Raw genomic sequence first — 20765 nt, 5'->3', positions numbered from 1 at the left:
GCCAAGGCATGATTGTGGATGCCAGAGGCCAAGTAGGGGGCTCAGCCAGAGAGTTAGGGGCGAGTGCTGACCCTGGTAAGTCCTCCATGGTAAGGAGGCTGAGTTTGGAATGAAACTAAGACCAGTGGGTTGAGCACAATGACCTGCTGCTCCAGGGAGAGAGTGAGAGTCCCTGTGAGACCTGGGAACATTAGTCATGGTAGAGAGTATGATTACAACATGTGGGTGCCATCTACAAGGCATGGGCTGTGGTGTAGGGAGGTCAGATCCACAGATAGCGCCCCCTGGCATTGGGGCATGTAATGGGTTGTCTCCCACATTTACTATCCATTTATGGGAACAACAAAGTCGTGGCAGGCGAGACAGGATGGATTGTCCCATAGAGACAGGTGGGAGGGCTGGCATGGGACCCGGACCCTAGCTTGCCTCCCGTCACAAGTATTTTTGTGGAAACTGTCACAGCATGTAGGCTGTTTCATATTCAGAGGGCAATATCCACTGGGGAAAAAAAGTGCCAGAGGGGAAAAGCTATCCAAAGGGGAATTTGCACTGCCAGCTCTCACCAGCAAAGGAAACTGCTGGCAGGGGCTATTGACCAGGGCTTCAGCTGTGCTGAGAATGACAAGCTGGGCTTCCCGTTGATGAAGGAGCGGGTCCCCAACCCTTGTGCAGATACCTGTGGAAAGGGCCAGTGAGGGTAGGGGTGAGGGTGGGGAGAGAAAGAGCAAGTTCACCAGGGCTCCAGCTCTCTAGGGACCTCCTGAGGTGCTTTTGTGTATGTGCTTATTCTGCTTCCAGGTTTCTGAACAAATTCCCACACCCATCTCTTCGTGTGTTAGACAAGTAAAACATATCACTTGAATGTTTGTTTAATATCTTCTGCCACTGTGACCTGGGGCAGCAGAGTTAATCATGAGTCACAGAATTCCTCTGCAGGTAGGGTCGGGGGGAGAGAGAGGGCAATCCTTCCTGGGATGCTGGAGGACCTGGCCAAGTACTCGCTCCCTATTTGTCATGCCACACATTCAAATTAAAGCTTGATAGAAACGAGTTACAAAAATGTTCTCCATTTTCAAGCAGCAATTTTGTGGCTCTTTTGCCATTTGTATTGTGTGATAATTACCCTGCACATGAAGCATGTCTAAATTTACTGTGCAATGTCCATAAATATAAAGGAGTTGAAGGTAGGCTTTTAAGCATTTAATATGTTTAAGGGCTTGCCATGCCAGAGTGTTTTGTTTTGGGGTTTTTTAAGAAACCCATATTAACTTACTTAAAAAAAAAGAAAAGAAGAACAAAACAAACAAAAACAAAAGGAGGACACTGAGGTCCTCTTCTTCTGGAAAACTCTTAAGAGAGGGAATGGTTAGAATATTCTAGTGAACCAATTGAAGCTGAATCCAGCAAAGAGAGGTGAGGGTGGTTGGTGCAAGCCTTTAGATGTGACGAGGAATAGGGACATCTTTCATAGATAAGGTTCAGCTTCTCCTTGTCATTCAGGTTCATAACCCTAGGGTGCTACTGGATCCTTAGCTGTACTTAGATTTTTAGATTGTGGTGGTGAGGAGCAACTCTATTCACTAATTCCATCTGGTAAGAAGACTGTAACTTTCAGATTTGGATCTGTCCACCATCATATGTGCTTTTGTAACCTCAGGGTTTGACTACTGTGTGATGTGTTCTATGTGGAGCTGCCATTAATGACCATTCAGAAGTTATAGCTGTTATAGAGCTTGGTGACCAAATTTCTAATGGTGGGTTTGCGTGGGGTAAGGAGGGGATCACATGTGCTCTGGTTTCTAATAGCTTTGTGGGTTCAATTTAAGGTACTTGTTTTGATCTGTAAGTCCCTAAACCAATGATTTTTCCCCCCAAAGTTTTCAGACTCATGGCACTGCTCGTTAGACTCAAAGCACCCCTCACAAAATGCCAGCTTTTAGTTTTCGCTCACTACTTTACTACAACCCCCCCGCCCCGAAAAAACCAAACCAAAAAAAAAAGAAGCAATCCTTCTGTTGCAAAGAGCTCAGAAAAACCACAAGCAGTCAAGTTTTTCTTGACACTATGGATTTGATGCTATGAACAATATGGATTTCTATTTGAAGATTCTGGGTTTCTCTTGTGCATCATGTGTAGGGGCTTGCACACCTAACAGTAATGTTGAGAGGCATCCCCTGCTGTGCCTTTAAAATAATCTCATAGTACCCCAGGGTGCTGTAATACCTTGGTTGAGAATCACAGCCCTAAACAGTCTGGGTACTACATACCTACTATATAGTGGGCCACCTCCTCCCTTATGTTCCATCATGATCCCTAAGGTCAGCCAAAAACAACTTCCTGTATCACTTACACATCAAGTTCATTTAGTGAAAACACATGGGAGGTCATTCTTGGTACTTGCCTCACAGGCTGAACTTTGTATGGTCTCAAAGAACCCAAGACAATTTCTTTCAAAAGTGTTATAAGCAGGGATCCTGGTTTTCTCTGTTCAAAAAAATCACAAATTCTCCAATTAAAAAAACATGCAAATTCTCTGATTAAAAACCCCAAATCTGTGATTAAAACGAAAGGCCGCTAATATATACATACATACATACACTCTGTGTGTGTGTGTGTGTGTGTGTGTGTGTGTGTGTGTTTCACTTGAACACGATGTTTTATTGATATATGTCAGTTTTAAAGCAATTTGGAAGCCTCCTGGTGCCTCAAAGCTATAATAAAATAACTTCTAAATACCTATATATTTTGGCATTTGATTTTGGGGTTTTCATCATGGAAAATCAGAGCTCCTGCTGCCCCCCTCACTTACCAGGATGTGGGTCCAGCTGCGATTTCCCGCCCCACACCCCACACACACTGCTTTGTAGTGCTGAGGAGCCCTGATATGCGATTGCCCCTCACTCCTGAGCCACAACCCCTCACTGGCTGTACTGTTGCCCCTCACTCCCTGTCTACCCCCACTTGCTCCCTTCCAGCAGCAGCTCCCCCTGTGCACCAGGATGTGGTGGGGGAGGGGTGTGGGGATTGTGGGGGGCGGTATGGGAGTGTGTGTGGCTTGTGGGGGAAGTTCTGAAGGGGTGTGGGAGGTGTGGGGGTATGTGTGGGGTTTGTGGGCCAGTGTGGGGTGTGTGGTGCACAGCCCCATCACTGACAACTCAGCAGCAGGCAGCAGGCTCTCGGAGTGTTCATGGCTGCACCAGGCAGAACCCCCAGTGGTGCATGACTCTGGCTGAGTCCCAGGGCCTGCACATGCTGGCACAGAGCTGGCCTGGCATCTTCGCACCAGACCAGGCTGGCTCTGTGCCAGCATGTATGGATTGCAGCAGTGCAGGTGGGATCCATGTGCCATCGGGCCAGGCGGGCTCCGTGACTCCATGTGCAGCTTCCTGATGGAGTGCTGGAAGCCCCACATGGAGGCACGATGCCAGCCGGCCTTGCCTGATGGTGCGTGGACCGGGACCCATGCACCATCAGTCTGGGCAGGCTCTGTGCCTCCATGTGGGACTTCCAGCACTCCAGCAGGAAGCTGCATGTGGAGATGAGCAGGAGCCCACCTGACCCAGTGGTGCACAACTCTGTGCCTCCATGTGCAGCTTCCTGCCTGACCTGATGGCACGTAACTCCCAGTCCACATGCCATTGGGCCAGACCAGCCTCTAAATGGGGCTTGCAGCACTCCAGCAGGAAGTTGCACATTGAGGCACAGAGTCACGTGCCATTGGGCTGGGCAGGCTCCTGCTTGCCTCTGCATGTGGCTTCCTGCTGGAGTGCTGGAAGCCCCTTGTGGAGGCACAGAGCCTACCTGACCCAACAGCATGTTGATGGCAGCAGCAGCTCAGCACCTGCCCCAGCCTCTGGCATGCTGCAGCATCCCCTGAGCTGCAGTGCTGCGCCATGGCCACTGCTGACTCCTTACAGGAGTGGGCAGCAGGGCAAGTGCCCCAGCTGCTCAACAGTGCTAGGCACTTGCCCACCCATCCCTACCCCTAGCGGGTCACAGGGATGCTGCCTGGGTTCTACTGTCCTGGCCTGAGAGTGCCCGGGGACACCTCCCCACTCCCTCAGCCCCCACCTACCCAGCTGGCTCTTCCCATAGCCTCCCCCACATCCCTGGCAGTCACCTGCACCTGCCCCGCAGGGCCTCCCCAGCCCTGCTGGTGCCCTCCAGCCCTCTGCAAGTCTCACTTACCTCAAAGGCTCCAGGAGAGAAAGCGAGCCTGAGCCAAGCTGTTGCTGGCTGAGAGTCTCAGGCCCCATCCCTTCACCTCTCCCTTCTCCTTGGGACAAGGCTTAGGGCAGGGGTGGGCAAAATGCGGCCCAGGGGCCAGATGAGGCCTGCCAGGCCATTCTATCCGGCCTGCAGGGCCCCTAAAAAATTTAGAAAATTAATATTTATCTGCCCTGGGCTGCCTGTCATGCAGCCCTCAATGGCTTGCCAAAACTCAGTAAGCGGCCCTCTGCCCAAAATAATTGCTCATCCCTGCCTTAGGGTTTGCCACCCTTTTTGCAAGAAGCTCTTGCAAGCTGGAACTCTGCCAGCCTGCAGAGAGCTCTTATCAAACGTGGAAAATCCATTAAAATGAAAAATCTGCATCTCCATTAAAATGAAAAATCTGCTTTTTTTCTCTGTTAAAAGGGAAAATTGCAGTTTTTTTCCACACTTTTAAAAGATGGGAAACAGAAAACCCAGGTCCCTGGTTATAAGGCTTTTTTATTTGAGCAGGACTTCAGCAGATGGAGTTAAGTTTAAAAGCACTGTCTGGGGTGCTTGTTCTATTTTATTTTACTTACTGTTTTTTACCTGTCTCCATTATTTATCTCTTTTTATTGTAAGCTGCCTTTGGGGATTGCAGCATCTAATAAATAAATGAGTAAATATTTACAGTGAAAGAAGGTGCCACATGATCTTTCCCAGAGTTTGCCTGTTATTGATACTGCTGAGTGATATCTGGATCTTGGACTGGCAAATCAGATATCCACATCTGATATCTGTCAGTGGAGGATCTTTTTGCCAGTTACTCAAAGAAGTCTTTTGTGTATGGCATATTAGAAAAGGATGTTTTCTTCATCCATTTTGGTACTAAAAGTCCTGGGGGAAATTGAAGTTCTGTGGTGGCCTACACCAATGGGTCTCAAGCTCTGAAGACCTGAGGCATCCCTCGTTAGATTCGAGGCAGTCATAGAAAAATGTGTAGTTTTCACTCATTTTTTGACTACAGAAAAATAGTAGAGCAATTTTTCTGTTGCAAAGAGCTCAAAGATCACAACAGATCAAAATGTTTTTATCCTGTGGGTTTCCATCTGAAATTTATGGTTTTATATTGTGAATCAAGTCTGCATGCCTAACAATGCTAATGTTGCATGGCGCCCTACAGCACCCTTGAAAGGCTCTCAAGGCACCCCAGAGTGCTGTCACACCCTGGTTGAGAATCACTGGCCTATTCTGTTTTTTCTCAACTGGGTTGTAGATGGGCAAAGCCACTCATAAACCTGGGCTTAAGTTTAAAGTTTGGTCTCAAATCATATCTCAAAGTCACGGGGCACGCACCGCACAACATCCAGACCCAGTTACTATCCTTCTGGAAGTTTGACTCTTGAATAAAGATCGGTAGACTTGGTGGCTTGAAGCAAATTGCTTGTGTCCCACTGGCATTGTGGAAGCACCTACAACTGCAAATTGTATGCGAGTGTGAATCAGTCAGGACCAAGTGGACATTTTTACTTTTCCTGTACCACTTAATTACCATCTTTACCAGTTTGAGTTCCAGTTAAAGACTAGTTTCCTTCTGGTATACTTGACAGCTCTTTTGGCCTATCATGAGGTAGTCTAAAGTTAAAGGAGTGCTTGTTTAGTTGCCTGTGGTTAGAGTTATGTGGAACCCTCCCATTTAAAAGGCCTCTTTTCTATGTGATACTAACATAGCCCTGACAAAGCAATGGAAAGCTCTCTTGGTTCCTGTGTGTTTAATCTCCTTGCATGAATGCTTATTTTCATTTTCCTGATGACTTATTTCAGTTTGACGAACGAAGAAAATATGATCCTTCATCTAATCCACCTTTCACTGGGCGTTACACAAATAAGGTAGTCCTGCAGATTACTCTGAGATTTGTCTCTAAGGAGCTTCAGAGTTTCCACCTTAATGAGCCCATTTTCTTGCTGACGTAATCCAATTTTTTCCTGGGGAGAAGGGGCTGATTATTTTGATTGGGATTAAGTGAAACAATTTAGCTTTGATTATTTTGCCTGAGATTAGATGAAAACTAGTAAAGTTATAAATAATCAAATTGCTGTTTGGAAGCAACTTGACCAGATCTAAGGATCGAGACCCTTGTAGGACAGATTCTTGGGCAGGGGCAGATCTATAGGGGTTTTGGGAGTGCAGTTGCACCCCTTCTTCCCCCCCCGACTCCTGTTGCACTGAAAGTTTAAAACAAACTGCCCAGCAGGGACAGTATTTCTATTTAGGTGGAGCTAAGGGAGTTGACTTCTGCTCATTATTATCTTCTTCAGTGGGAGCTAATCTTTTTGGCAAGCATGCCACAAATTAGTCCCACACCCTTCCTGAGTGCTACTCCAACAGTCTTCCCCTGCCCAGTTGGCAGCTCTACCTTCTGCTCTCTGCCCTGTTCTCTCTGCCCAATCTGCTGCTCTGTTTTCTGTTTCCTACTTTATCTGCCATTATAATGCCTCTCCCTTCCCTGTTCTGCCACATGCCATTCATGCAGGTTGCTTCTGCCACTTGTGATATTTGCAGCTGGGCCACTGTAGTAGGGTCCCCCAACTGCAGCTACTTAGAGAATAAGAAGGAAGCATTGGAAGGCTGCAATATGGTGTAGGCAGCTAAGGCTGAGATAGATGAAGGTGAGTAAACAATCAGGGGTAGCTAAAGATAGGGGCTATATGGCTGAGAGTGATGACTTCAGAGCTAGCTGCATGGCCATAGGCAAAAAGGGTAGAGATCCAGGAAGGTAAGTGGGAAATGACTTTAGCTCAGTTGCTCAAACTGCAGCATATGAGAGCAGACTGCTCATTAAGCAAAATGGAAGGGGTGGCACCCAGGAGAGTATAAAAGTTAGCTCCTGAGCCAGAGAAATCAATTTTGCCTTGATCTTTGCAGTAAGACAAGTTCCTGGAAACACAGGCTCCTAGAGAGGAGCAGAGGCAAGCTCAAGTACCTGGGAAAGCTGGAGGAAGCACCAGTGAATGGAGGGGTAGGAATTTGCAGGTTCAGGGACCTAACAAGGGATAAGTGATTTATGTTCCTTGTAAGTTTGTTAAACAACCGGAAGTTCTGGAGTCGCTCCAGGGGCAGTTGAAAGCCACAAGGGTGACTAAGAGGCACTCTGTGCATTGAGCCGTCCCAGGATCAGTGACCTGGTGGACTGAGACAGCAGGAGAGCAGCCCTGCAAGGGTCAGCGGCTCAGTGGGCTGAATCTAGAGAGCAGTCCTGCCAAGGTCAAGGACACTGTCGGTAAAAACAAGGATTTGAGCCCTGCAAGTGTCAGGGACTGGATGGGCTTAATCTATTATAAGTCCAGAAGGCCCAGTGAATAGAATTGGAGAAAGACTCACAAGGCCTGAGTGTAGCTATGGGGAAGGCTGGAGGCCATGAAGGGGTGCCTTAGTGAGCATGCTATCACAGTGGGTGCTGGTAAGGCACTGTATTTTTGGGGCTGCGGTCCAAGGACCCAGTGCAGTGAGAGAGAGCGTGGTAGCTGCCAGAGATGCACTTGGGCCCACAGCCCTGCCCAAACATGCCAGGTCCCATGTCCACAGCTCTTAGGACCTGGCATGTTTGGGCAGGGCGGTGGGCCCAGTGCATTTACACAGTCCCAGAGTATTTAGACAGGGCCTAGTGTCTATCTCAAGGGGTAGGGACTTGTCTAGGACAGGCCAGGGTAAAGGCCAAGCTAGGCAGGTACCCTGAAGGGCAGCCTATGGCAGGAGGGAGTTGTGAAAGTGAGGCGAAGAGCTAAGTTCCTGCAGTGACCTTTTCCTAGGTTATTTATTGCAAGAGATGATGGAGGCTATGGGAGACTGAACCAGCGGTGCAGCCAGGGCAGCATAGAGCTGGGCATGGGCAAATCCAGAGGGGTTAATCTCCCCAGATAGGGGTGCTGCAAGCAACTGAAGTGAGTCCTCCCCAACCCATACATATGTTTCTGTATGTTGAGGGTAGAAAGCATTGGAGGCCCATATGGGTATGCTGTGGGGAGGGGGAACAGTGGGGAGGATAGTTTCTAGACTTGCCCCAAGGTTTTGGAGCTGTGAGGGGCAGGGGGAATAATTTGAGAAGTGGTCTGAGGAGAAGGGGCTCCTGGGGGCTGTGAAGGGCTAGATTGGGGTGCACAGACACCAAGGGGCGTTGGGGGCGTGGGAGAGTCTGTGGGGTAGAGGGGCAGGGGTGAGGAGGGGCTGGGGTATTATGGGGGTAGGAAGATGTGAGGGTGAGATGTGATGGGGATGAGTTAGTGCAGGATGCAGTGGATTTATGGGGGCAGTGAGGAGGCAGGGTAGGACTCAGTGAGGTGTGGGATCTGATAAGGATCTGATAGGTTTGGGCCAAGACGGGGATGTGTGGAATACGGGAGCTAGGGGGCATTTGAAGTGGCAGGGGCAATATATGAAGCACAGTGAAGGGGCACTTGGGGCCACAGTGGAATGACTGGGGGACTCTTGTGGGAGTACCAGGAGCAGTTCTGTCTGTGGCCAGTCTGTGGGGGATCAGCTGTACAGTCGACACTAGGTGCCTGCTCCACCCTGAATCTGGCAGTCAGCCCCCCACAGGCTTGGTTATATTTGCTTTTGCGTGGATTATTAACTGAATAATATAGCCCTAGGCGCCTTGAATATTAGTAAAGCTTCTAGTTTATTTTTAACTGGAGAAAGATATGCGTTGTGTTAAGGAATGATGCACCACACTAATTGTGCACCCTCCTCTTTCAAAATCCTATATCTGCCCATGTTCTTGCGGTATCTCTCTATCAACATCTAGGGCTTTTTTTTTTTTTGGAACTAATCATTTGTTCTCTCTCTCTCTAAATCTCTTAACTGGTTTCTGATATGAATAATATCACTACTTATAATTTTAATGTGATTGCTTATTTTTCTTAATAGTCTTTAGTGAGAGAATTTTAGCTAAGGCTTTTTGTAAACATCTAGTGGTTACAATTCTCTCTTTAATTATAGTTGCAACTAATTTACATAATGAAGCAAGATTCTCTTAATTCCCAGGATCACCTCTGTCATCTTTGTTCAAAGATGGGTACAATATTGGCTATTCTATACTCCTAGCTAATTTTAATACAAGATTGCACATTTTGTGTTAGCAACTCAGCCACATCGTTCTTTATTTTCTTCACAATTCTTTCATCAATGCCATCTAACCACTAGACTTGTTTCAATTCAAATGCAGCTTGTTCAGACACCTCTCTGACATTTTGGTCTCTTGACAGTTCCTCATTTTCATTACCTGCAAGGAATAGATTGATCTCCTGTCTACTAATTTAGGTGTCCAATTTTGAGATGCTTGGTATGGTGATTTTTCAGTGTATTTAACCTCACATAAAACAGTACTTTATATTCATAGCACAGCTCCTACTTATTTGAGGTACTTTTGCAAAACAGACCCCAATTCTCAAGTCAGACATCTGGACAAAGAAGGGCACAGAATACATGACCACCTCTGAAAATGTTGGTTTAGGACTTTGATTAGCAGCACTTGGGAGCTCTGTGATGAACAACCAAAGACAAATCCAGTTTTTCAGAGGAGCCTACAGTTGTTTAAATAAGATTATCCTTTTTTCTTCCGTCAGTTTACTTCATTTAATATATGTCTTCTGACTTCTCCAACAAATGAAGTAGGGTAGAGGTACTCTACCCATATCCCGCAGAGCCATATCATTCGATGTGCGGAGCTTCCCACAGGCTTGAAATTTTGGTGGCAGGGGAATGGTGGCAGCATTAATTGCTTCTTTCCTGCTGCTGGACCTGTGGGGAACCTTGTGGACTGAATAGCATGGACCTCTATGCTACATCAGGCACACAGGGCTGATTGGGGTGGCCTGGGGCTTTGTCTGGCCCACAGACCAGCCTCGCAATGTTCTTCTCACTCGTGAGGCCAAAACACTGAGCGCAACTGAAGTAGGGACCTGTAGCAAACTGACGTCTTTGCTATATAGCTCTAGCTCATCCCCATAGTATAGTGAATAAGACAGGGACCCCATGGAAAATATAGGATGAGATCATGCCACTGAAGACTATTATTATCTGTGCAAAAGGGCCAAAATAAGTTTGCATGGCAACTTTGGAGTTTTTGATTGTGTAAACTTAGGACCCTGGCACACATTACATTTAAGGCATGATTGTTAATCATGCAACACATTAAAGCTAATTTATGGCATACTAATATAGCAAACAAGCCACAAAGGTATTATACATATAATGTGTAACCTCCTCGTGGCTCGTTTGTATCGCACCTTAAAGTGAATGTGCGACATGTCAGGGCTGCCCTGTGATGGATCCCAAGGTTCAGTTGAGCATAGAGATCTGGCAGGATGCAGCCCCAGGGTTGGGGATATGGCCACCCTGTACCCAGTCAGTTGGATTGGACTGGGGCAGAATTAGGTTCTGGACCTGACACTCCTGTCCAGTTCCCTAAGGCAGAAGGGGCAGGAGATGCTCTTAGCCTGACATCAGGGAGTGTGTCCCCAATCTCCGAGTCATTGAGCCCAGGACCTGGGAGCCCTAGCTGCATGCCTACTTTTTTACGGTCCTAGGACATGCATGGAAGCAGCAGTTTAGGCACTGCTTCACACGTGCAGATGCTGCTTCACAGTATGGGGCTAGGGAGCTGGGAGCTCCCAACTTCCCATATCCTGCATTGTAGGTCACAGCACACAAGGATTTTTAGAGAGTGCCTCTGAGGTGGCTTCTCCACTAGGGATGTTAAATCTCATGCTCAGCAGCTCAGGTGTGGAGGATCAGAGGCTACCAGTGGGGTTTAAATTCCTCAGCAGGAGAAGCCCTTCTACTCCCTGCCATCCCTACCTCCCGGCTGGGAGGCTCTAATCCCCCACTCTTGGCAGCTTGGCCAGATCTGCTGGCCATGGGATTTTGACATTCAGTTGATTGTCAGCCTGGACAGCCCCAGTCTTGAACTGGACTAAGAGCTGTCGCAGCTGGGGCCAGAAATCAGCTGATTGTCACCCAGGGCCCCAGAGAGCACTGGAGTCTGTTTGAGTCCCTGGTAGGCTCCCAGGGGCCAGCTGACAATATGGTGACTGTTGGTCCAGCTGGACCTGCAGGCATACCTCTTTCATTTTGCTGGTGCAGGGGGACTCTGGGATTATGATCCCAGGCTGCCCTGAACTGGCAAATAGTAATGGCATGATTGGGATTATCATCTAATCCTTGATTACAATCACACCTCCTGCCATACACTTGTGGCATGGCAGGAGGTGCGATTGTTGGGGTCGGGGATCAGCTCCCATTGCGCCATTAAATGTACTTCTGCCAGTTACCTTGTTGTTGATAATGGGTTTCCCCCCTGTGTTATTTCTTAGGTTTTTAAAAAAGAACAAAGAAGTGCTATGCAGTATCATTTCATAGTTCATCCCATAGTTTCCCAATTCTTTAAGCCATCATACAAACTTGTGCTACTTCAGCCAATGGAATGTCTGGTAGCAATAACGGGTTTGTCATCCACTGTGTGGATCAGCACTTGAGGGAAGTGAGGTGCCAATTTGCCAGTGAGTTTCACAAATATTTGATGAGAGCTGAGGAGTGGTGAGAGTCAGGAATCTTGGATTCATTTCAGACTCTGGAGGAGAATGCGTTGCGATGGGGACAGACTTCTGCTTGTTTCCCTCCAAACTGCAAGCTTGACCACTTGCGAGTGCTCACCAATTTATTCCTGTTTCTGTCTTTCCTCCTCTTCCATCCCTTTCTCCTTGTTCCGGTCTCATTTTCCTTGTCTACCCTCTTCTACTTTTATTTCTCTTGTTCTTGGTTTCTTTTTCTCTCATCCTTTCTTAATAAGAGCAAAGGACTCTTTACAAGCAGATGATGTTTCCACATCTTAGAACTTACATTGTAAACATATTTTCTGTTTCACTGCTGACAGCTGTAGGAAAAACATTGATCTATTTTGTGATTATGGTCAAGACTTGAATTACTTCATCCCCCAGTATAACTTATATGCATATTGTATCTGTTTTACTTTTAATTGTCTAGAAGTCGATTTGGTTTTCAAGCTAAATAGTGTTTGAAATGTGCGTGGCTTAAAATACCAAAAATTCAGTAATTTTATGATTAAAGTAGCCAGGCCAAGCTTCAAGAGTTCCTTTAACTGTTTTAATTATTTAGGCATGGAAAACTATTATACCTTTAACAATAGTGGATGAAGGAGAATTACTAGGGAAATGATTGTATTTATCTGAATGGCTGCACAGATTCAGCAGCACCACAAACTGCTTGCACTGCTTTTGCCATGTGTACTGCAGTTGGCTGGCATTTTAAACATCCTTAAATGTTCAGCTTCATATAAATAGCAGCTGCTGTTTCAAGCCCATGCTATCTAGTGCAAGTGGAATTAAAACATGCTGCCTTTGGAGGCAGAAACTGTTCTGGCTGGATATTTAATTACTGTGGAAGTAAGTACTCTTTTGAGAAGAGAAGGCAGAAAGTACTGGTTTTCCTAGAAGCGTCAGAAGGCTTGATTCATAGACAATACTGCCCTGTCAACTTGATGCTGGTTCAGCAGCATCTTTCCACGCATATCTGGCAAGTATTTAAAGGCCACATTTTGTGTAATTGGTTGAGCCTTTGAAAACTATCTACTTCATTGTTTTAAAGGATGAACACAGCAATACAGATTTTATGCTGACAAACTCATGCCTTTGTCTCATACCAACCAGGGTGTACTTGCTGAAGTTTTTTAGCTCCTCAAGGGATAATATAATGCTTTGTAATCAGTTCCATTGCTGATGAGGTGTGGGAGAGCATTTAATTTCAATAGCCCTGTGGAAATGAAATGTAGAAGAACTCTTCTGCAATATTTTGTCACAAAGTGAAATGAGTAAATGATTTCCCTATCAGGTTATGCAGAAGTGTGCGTGTGGGAATACATTTGGACAGCATTTGTGAAGACAGGGTTGAGGGGATGCTACTTATTTTCTGAAGTATTCAGTTGCTGTGCAAATTAGACAAGTCATGGAATATCACTGAAACACTTGCCATCTACAATAGAACCATTTTATAATATCATTAGCTTTCTACAATTTCGTTATTGTAAATAATGGTGTAGAAGTAACAAAGGGTGAGCAAGGGATATTAATGTCTAATGACTTTCTATCTTAACATTAGTCTTGCTACAACCTTTAAAAGAATTCTAGTTGTCTAACTTAGCTAGCGTGTTGTCTGTCCAGTAAAAATTATTTCTGCAGTATATGTGCTTCTCACTTGCTTAGGGTAATAGTTATCACACTGACATATTTAGTGACCTAGTGAAGATTAATAGAATATCATGACTGCACTCAGAATTGTACACCTGAAGAAATCTGCTCTCTTTTGTTTGTATAACTCTCTAGCAACCAAGCTATAACACACTATTAGTTCAGCAAGAAGGGATTTTTCTTAAATGCCTCTTCCAAAATGAAACAATATCCTTTTAGTAAGTGGCTTACCTGGAGACTCCTGCACTACCACCATTGTGTATTTTTGAGATATAGTGAAGAAGTGTAAAAATTGAATGTTTTTTAGATGCCTGCTTCTGTGTAGGAACTCATTTAGTAACTGCTTGTGAAATAAATTACATAAAATTCCTAATAGTTCTGTTTTTCTCTTCCCCAGGCTTAAAATAGGCATAAAACAATTGGATTATAATAATTGAAGATTTGGAACCCAAGTGATGTTAAGACAGTCAAAACATACTGGAACTTGGCTGGCTGTTGAAATGCAGAAGCTGAAGGGGCTATTCCATATCAAAATATACTGAAGACCTGATTTTCATGCATCTCTCTGTTAACCACTTCCTTAAATGACCACGAGTGGGATCTCATGCAACCTTTGTATTTTTTGGAAACTATTCTCCAAAAGGGAATTGTGCATTTAAAAAGCAGACATGACTCTGTTTTTTCTTGGAACTTACTAAGGTTAAACACATTTTCAAATCATGACCAGCTTAAAGCGGTCCCAGACTGAGAGGGCTGTTGCCACTGGAGTGTCAGTTGGAACAGATGGCACTTCTAAAGTCCATTCAGATGACTTTTACATGAGGCGCTTTAGGTCTCAGAATGGCAGCTTAGGATCTGCAGTCATGGCTCCTGTTGGACCTCCACGAAATGAAGGTTCCCATCATGTTACCTCTACTCCTGGTGTTCCTAAAATGGGAGTAAGAGCAAGGATTGCTGACTGGCCACCAAGGAAGGACAACATCAAAGAAACTAGTAGATCGAGTCAGGAAATTGAAACATCAAGCTGCCTTGATAGTATGTCTTCTAAAAGTAGTCCTGGGAGTCAGGGGAGCTCTGTAAATCTGAACGCTAGCGACTCTGTCATGTTAAAGAGTATCCAGAACACCCTTAAAAACAAAACAAGACAATCTGAGAACCTAGATTCTCGGTTTCTAACACCTGATGGATACCCCAGTTCCCCTAGGAAAGCTCTTCGCAGAATAAGACAGCGCAGCAACAGTGATATTACCATAAGTGAGCTTGATGTGGATAGCTTTGATGAATGTATTTCACCAACTTTTAAATCTGGGCCATCACTGCATAGGGAGTATGGCAGCACATCTTCAATAGATAAGCAGGGAACTTCAGGGGATAGTTTTTTTGATTTATTAAAGGGTTATAAAGATGATAAGTCTGATCAGAGAGGCCCAGCCGCAACCAAGCTCAGTGAACTTCTGATAGCCAGTGGAAGCAAGGGTTCAGGATTCTCTTTGGATGTGATAGATGGGCCTATTACTCAGAGAGAGAACCTCCGACTCTTTAAGGAAAGGGAAAAACCACTTAAGAGACGCTCAAAGTCAGAGACAGGGGATTCTTCTATTTTTCGTAAGTTGCGTAATGCCAAAGGTGAAGGGGAACTTGGAAAGTCTTCAGATCTTGAAGATAACAGGTCTGAAGATAGTGTCAGACCTTGGACTTGTCCAAAATGTTTTGCCCATTATGATGTCCAGAGTATATTATTTGATTTGAATGAAGCAGCAATCAATAGACATAACGTTATTAAAAGACGGAACACCACAACAGGAGCTTCTGCTGCTGCTGTCGCATCCTTGGTTTCTGGACCCTTGTCTCATTCTGCAAGTTTCAATTCTCCCATGGGCAGTACTGAAGACCTGAATTCAAAAGGAAGTCTCAATATGGACCAGGGGGATGATAAAAGTAATGAACTTGTGATGAGTTGTCCTTATTTTCGTAATGAGATTGGTGGGGAAGGAGAGAGGAAGATCAGCCTGTCCAAATCCAATTCGGGTTCATTCAGTGGATGTGAAAGTGCCTCTTTTGAGTCTACGCTTAGTTCCCATTGCACAAATGCGGGAGTGGCAGTACTTGAAGTACCCAAGGATAATCTGGTTTTACATTTAGACAGAGTGAAAAGATATATTGTTGAACATGTGGACCTTGGTGCATATTATTATCGGAAATTCTTTTATCAGAAAGGTAGGCAGTCTTTTTTTTTTCCGTACATTATATAGCAGTATTTTGTCACTTAGCTAAAATGTGAATATCTGTCTGCCTATAATTGTGAGATTTGAATGACTTATAGATTGCTCTTACAGGTAAAAATGAAGTACTTGCTACAACAGTGATTATAATCAGTTTTGTTGGTATGAATTTGTTTACGCCGTACTAGAAAACCACTTGTCATCTATGACTGCTACTTTGGAAAAGTAGTCTTCTGTATGTTCCAGCATAGGCACAATTACAATTAAAAACCATGCCTTTCGAAAGCCAGCATTGGTACCAAGAAAAGAAATATCATAAATGGTTAAAAAATGGGAGAAAATCCTGAAACTTTAAGAATTGATGGGCCAAGGACTTGCTAGGTAAAAAACGTCATTAGAGGTTCACAGTTAAGGAAACGTTGCTTTGTAATTAAAATGAGCTTTGCAGTAAGGGCCACACCTATGTGGGGGTGTTTTTTAGAGACACATGATTTTCTAAAGTGTGTTGAGAATGGTTAGTGCACAATCAACAACTAGTATATTAAATTAAACTTTAAAATCGGGGGTTGGGGGAGTGTTTAGATACTGACATTTTTAGTATTAAGAACAAAAGCAAATTAGAGACACAATTCCTCACTACCGAGATCTACACTGCTTGCTAGTTGTCAGTCATAGTAGGCTTAGAAATGCTAATAGCTGGGTCACTTTTCTCTTGTAGATGGAGTATTTATGATTTTATTTTCTTTCCTACAGTAATATGATTAGAATACAAAAGTAGTGAATAATCCTAGAAATAGTCCTAAGTGAATAGGTGTTGATGAGCTACTCGATCAACTTCAGATATGGCATGAAAATATTTCCCTTGACCTAAAGGAGAAATATCAACATTGTTGGTATCAGAAGTATCAACCAAACATTCAAGAAAAAGTTAGAAAAACGTTTATTGTACAAGAATGCCTGAATGAATGTTTGATAATTTTTGAAACTCCAAAGGTATAAATTCACTCTCTAGAAGGCTACCTACAACTTTAAAAATAAAAAAAAAAGCATTAGTTTTTAAAGCTTTAGTTTCAGGACTTTAAATTAGAGGTGCAGGTATCTAATCTTTAATAAAACCATTCAGTGGTATTAATCTCTACTGATTTGCTGGTTTCATTAGAGCTCTGGGTTAGGATAGCCCTTATTTTTGGTACTGTCATGTATTTTGATGTAGTAAGGATAAGAAAAGAAAGGTATGTGGTAGACCTCTGCTGTGTTCTCATTCAAGTCACTAAAATCTGGAGCAGCTGAAATAGATTGAGACTCTCTACTAGCCTGGGAACAATCTGTAAGAGTTGGAGGAGGAGATTTGTGTGCATAGGAGGGCCCAAAGCAAACAACTGGCACTGTTGGAACTGGGAACAACTTTAGAGTTCCTGACTGGAAGTGGGCTAGAGACAGGAAGGAATTAAAAGGGTCAGGGTACAGAAAGAAGAGCAGGAGGTAGAATGAAAAGGAAACATGGGGATGAGGAGCAACAAGGAGAGGATGTACAAATGGATGCAACGGTACCACACAGAAAACAGAAAAAGCAGGGGGAGGGCATTCCCGATCTGAGGTTTAGGTGGAAAATGATGGGTTAGGTTCTGGTAGGGTTAGGTAGTGGGAGATGAGGAAGGGAAAGGATTAAATGGCTTATGTTTTAGGCCTGAGATTTATACTAATTTCCTTCACTGATCTTTAATTATTTAATCTTAGATAATATGAAGGTAACTGCAACATGAACAATTAAATAGGTTGGATTAACAGTTGAAATGAATCTGGAAATTACAACATCTCTACATTTCTGAATACTTCCTCAGTTCCACATTTAATTATTTCTTCTATTCTTTCTCTGATTCCTGGACCCTTGTTCTTTCCTCCTATTTGAAAGAATGTGGGAAGAATAGCATGAAGCCAAAAATGAAATTAAAGCTTAAATATCTAGAACTAAGTTTTTACTTAATTATTTCTTCCACTTTAGTCAGATACTTGCCTCTCCTCATTATTTAGATGTTAGCAGATTTAAAAAGGCAATAAAAAGAGTAATTTCTTCCTGTAAACATCTGAGTATTCATGTATTCAGTAACTCCAGTATAGATGCATGGCAGTAGGTGAAAGCAACCTACAGTAGTTTGTGTGGGGGGGTTTCTGTGATTTTTTTTTTTTTTTTTGTTATCCAACCGGTCAGCCACTTTCCACTGCCTTTTAAAAGAGCGCACAGATACTATTTTTGGGTTTTTTCCCCTCCTGCAGTGACTATCTGCTGCTTCTGACATGGTTTCAGGCTCTACTATCAAGGGCAGTGGTTCTCAGCACCTCAGAAAGTATCAGCTCTTATTTTTCACTCATTTTTTGACTACGGAAAAACAGCAGAGTAAGTCTTCTGTTGCAAAGAGCTCAGAAAGCCCCGCAATAGGACAGACTGTTTTTAATACTATAAATTCCTATTTGAAATCTCTGGGATTATCTTGGGAATCATGTCCGCACACAGTGCTAACATTGGGTGGCCCCCTGTGGCAACCTTGGAAGAATCTTGAGGCACTTCAGCATGCCACAGGACCCTGGTTAAGAATCACCGATCTTGGCCCATTATTCAAATTTAATCTGTTACTTGGCTTTTCACGGATGGCCGCCCTAACACAATGATTCTAAGCCAGGGTGTAGTGACATCCTGTGACAGTGATGCAGAGTGTCATGCAATATTACCACTGTTAAGCATACACTTACCCATGATTCACAAGATATAACCGGAGATTTCCAGTAGGAATCTATAATGTTAAAAACATTCTTACCAGTTGTGGTCTTAGCTGTTTGCAACAGAAGAACTGCTCTATTTGTCTGTAACCAAAAAAGAGTAAAAGCTAAGAGCTAGCATTTTCTGAGGATGCCTCAAATCTAACAAGGAGTGCATTGAATTAAAAAAGGTTGAAAACCACTGCCCTAATGGCATGTCAACAATAGGGGAGTAATCTATATGCAGTTTCAGTGCACTCAAAACATTGCTTTCTTCAGTACCCCATCTTTTTTTGTAAAAAGTAGGTATATGTTTTTAGATCTAGAGATGCACCAATACATCAGTCTGATACTGGATAGGTACCAATATAAAGAAAACTGGCTGTCTCGGATATCGGCCCAATGGGGCTGATAATTTGGCCAACAAATGCCCGTGCTGTACACAGCCACAGCACAGCACTCAGGCAGTGAGGAGCACAGTCGGCAGCTTGGAGAGTTGCCTCCAGCTGGTAAGTCTATGTGGTGGAAGGGGAGAGGAGAGGAAAGGGGCGTAGGCGGGTGCTGATCAACACCCCCCCACAGTGAGGGAGGGGGCAGAGGCAGGCACTGCCCAGGTGGGCGAGGGGGCGGAACCACAACTCATGGCAAGGCAGTTCCTGCTGCTGCTGCTTGCACTCTGGGAGGGCACAGGGCAGATCTGGGCTGGGCAAGCTGCATCTGAGGCTGCACGGGGCTCTTCTTGGCAGGGGCCAGCTGCCTTCCTCACTCCCCAGGGGAAGGCGGCTGGGCTCCCCTCCTGTGCTTCACAGCCCCGGCAGGGAAGGCAGCTGGCTCCAGTGGACAGGGCTTCCTTCCCATGCTGTGCGAGTGGGGAGCACCAACAATATAGACGGCCCAGTGGAGGCTGTGCCCTTCGCTGCAATGCGCAGGAGTGGGCAGAGCTGTACCTTGTCAGGCACCTGTGCCAGACACGAGTGCCCTGAGTACCCCCGTCTGCTGGTGCTGCTGCTGCCAGTGGCTGCACACCATGTGGGGGAGTGTGGTGGGGGTTCCCACACCCCCAAACCTCCCACACACAGTGTGGCTGAGCTATCGCCCTCAGCCATCTGTGCTGCCATCACCCTGTGGGTGCAGACTTCATGCTGCCACCAGCCCTGCCCAGCTTACCCTCCCCCACCATTGCTTCCCTACGAGCTGCACAGAGCAAGCAGGAGGCTGGGGAAGTGGAGCAGCTCCCCGGGGGCTGCGGCAGCAGCAGCCGTGCCTGGAAGCTGCATGCTAGCTGGGCCAGGCCCTTCTCCCCATGAGGGTGGGAGTCAGGCACAATAGGGTATGTTTGGGTGTGTGTATACACGTGGGTGCCTCACTCCTACCCTCATGGGCGGAAGGGCTGGGCAGGGTCCTATTTGTTGTGGTGCGCTGTGGGCTGGATGAAAGTGCTTGGCAGGCTGGATTCAGCCTGCAGGCCATAGTTTGCCTGCCCCGATTTAGTTTTTATTTGAATTGCCATACCGCCTATCTACAGGGATCACTATCCTGGACCTTGCAGTGTTTATTTCCCTGAATAGTAGTACATGGATAATATTTCTGTATGAGCTTTCAAAATGCTTTGAGTTGGTATCTCAAAAATTACTTGAGTCTTTCTGATGAGAAGTTCCCTGCTGTAGTTAACTGGTTTGGTTTGTTGCCTTTAATGCAAACCAATTGACTATATGATATACACTTTCTTTCACACTATGATTTCCATTTTCTTTGTTTAAGCTCCCCACAGGATAATATGTTAACTTTCCAGTTTACTCAGGTGCACTTGCTTAATAAAGTGATACAGCATTAGAATCTTCTTCTTGTTTTTATATTTTGATCATATATCTTTTAGTGACATATATTTAGAAAAACCAGCTTAGTTATATTTTCTTTTGTTGTTTTTGTGAGCCGAGCTCACTGGTGGACATCCGTGTCCAGAGTTGGACTCAGGTGGACAAATACCCCTCCTGAAAATAAATGATGCATCAAGTCATGGTAGGTGAGAATTAGGAGGACCCCAAAGTCTCACCAACTGGCCAGGGCTTTCATACCAGTGACAAGCAGGTGAATGTCATTGGGGCACCAAGGGCCATGCCCCTATGTGGTGATCACCTGACAGTTGTTCCCCCCACTGCTGCTGGGAGGGCAGAGGGCACCTCACCTTGGTGGTAATGGCCACGGAGGTGGCTCCTGCCTGGAACTGCTGCAGCCTCACATCCCTCTGTGCATGTAAAAATATTGGGGGGCACATCCCCCTGCATGACCTGTGCCCCCCTTGCCCCTCAATGCATGGCCTGTTCCCCTCTCCTC

General features: G+C 45.1%; 1 protein-coding gene across 10 annotated transcripts in view; it reads left to right on the top strand.

Annotated features, from left to right (window-relative positions):
* The window catches only part of SIPA1L1 (signal induced proliferation associated 1 like 1), a 402079-nt gene that overhangs the window by 247507 nt on the left and 133807 nt on the right, over positions 1-20765 (top strand). For 6 of the 10 annotated variants that reach the window (XM_025192115.1, XM_025192109.1, XM_025192111.1 and 3 more), the window contains one exon: positions 13853-15672. In XM_025192115.1, coding sequence (XP_025047900.1) covers positions 14175-15672 — 1498 coding nt within the window. In that variant the 5' untranslated portion in view covers positions 13853-14174. Of the gene's footprint in view, positions 1-13852; positions 15673-20765 lie in introns of those variants that run through there. The other 4 variants (XM_025192119.1, XM_025192118.1, XM_025192117.1 and 1 more) reach the window with 1 other exon arrangement.

The sequence above is a fragment of the Alligator sinensis genome, unplaced genomic scaffold (genome assembly GCF_000455745.1).
Source record: "Alligator sinensis unplaced genomic scaffold, ASM45574v1 scaffold718_1, whole genome shotgun sequence".
In the NCBI taxonomy this organism is placed as follows: domain Eukaryota; kingdom Metazoa; phylum Chordata; order Crocodylia; family Alligatoridae; genus Alligator; species Alligator sinensis.
Note: the sequence above shows the minus strand (reverse complement) of the source record. Positions and strands in the feature narration are given on the sequence as shown.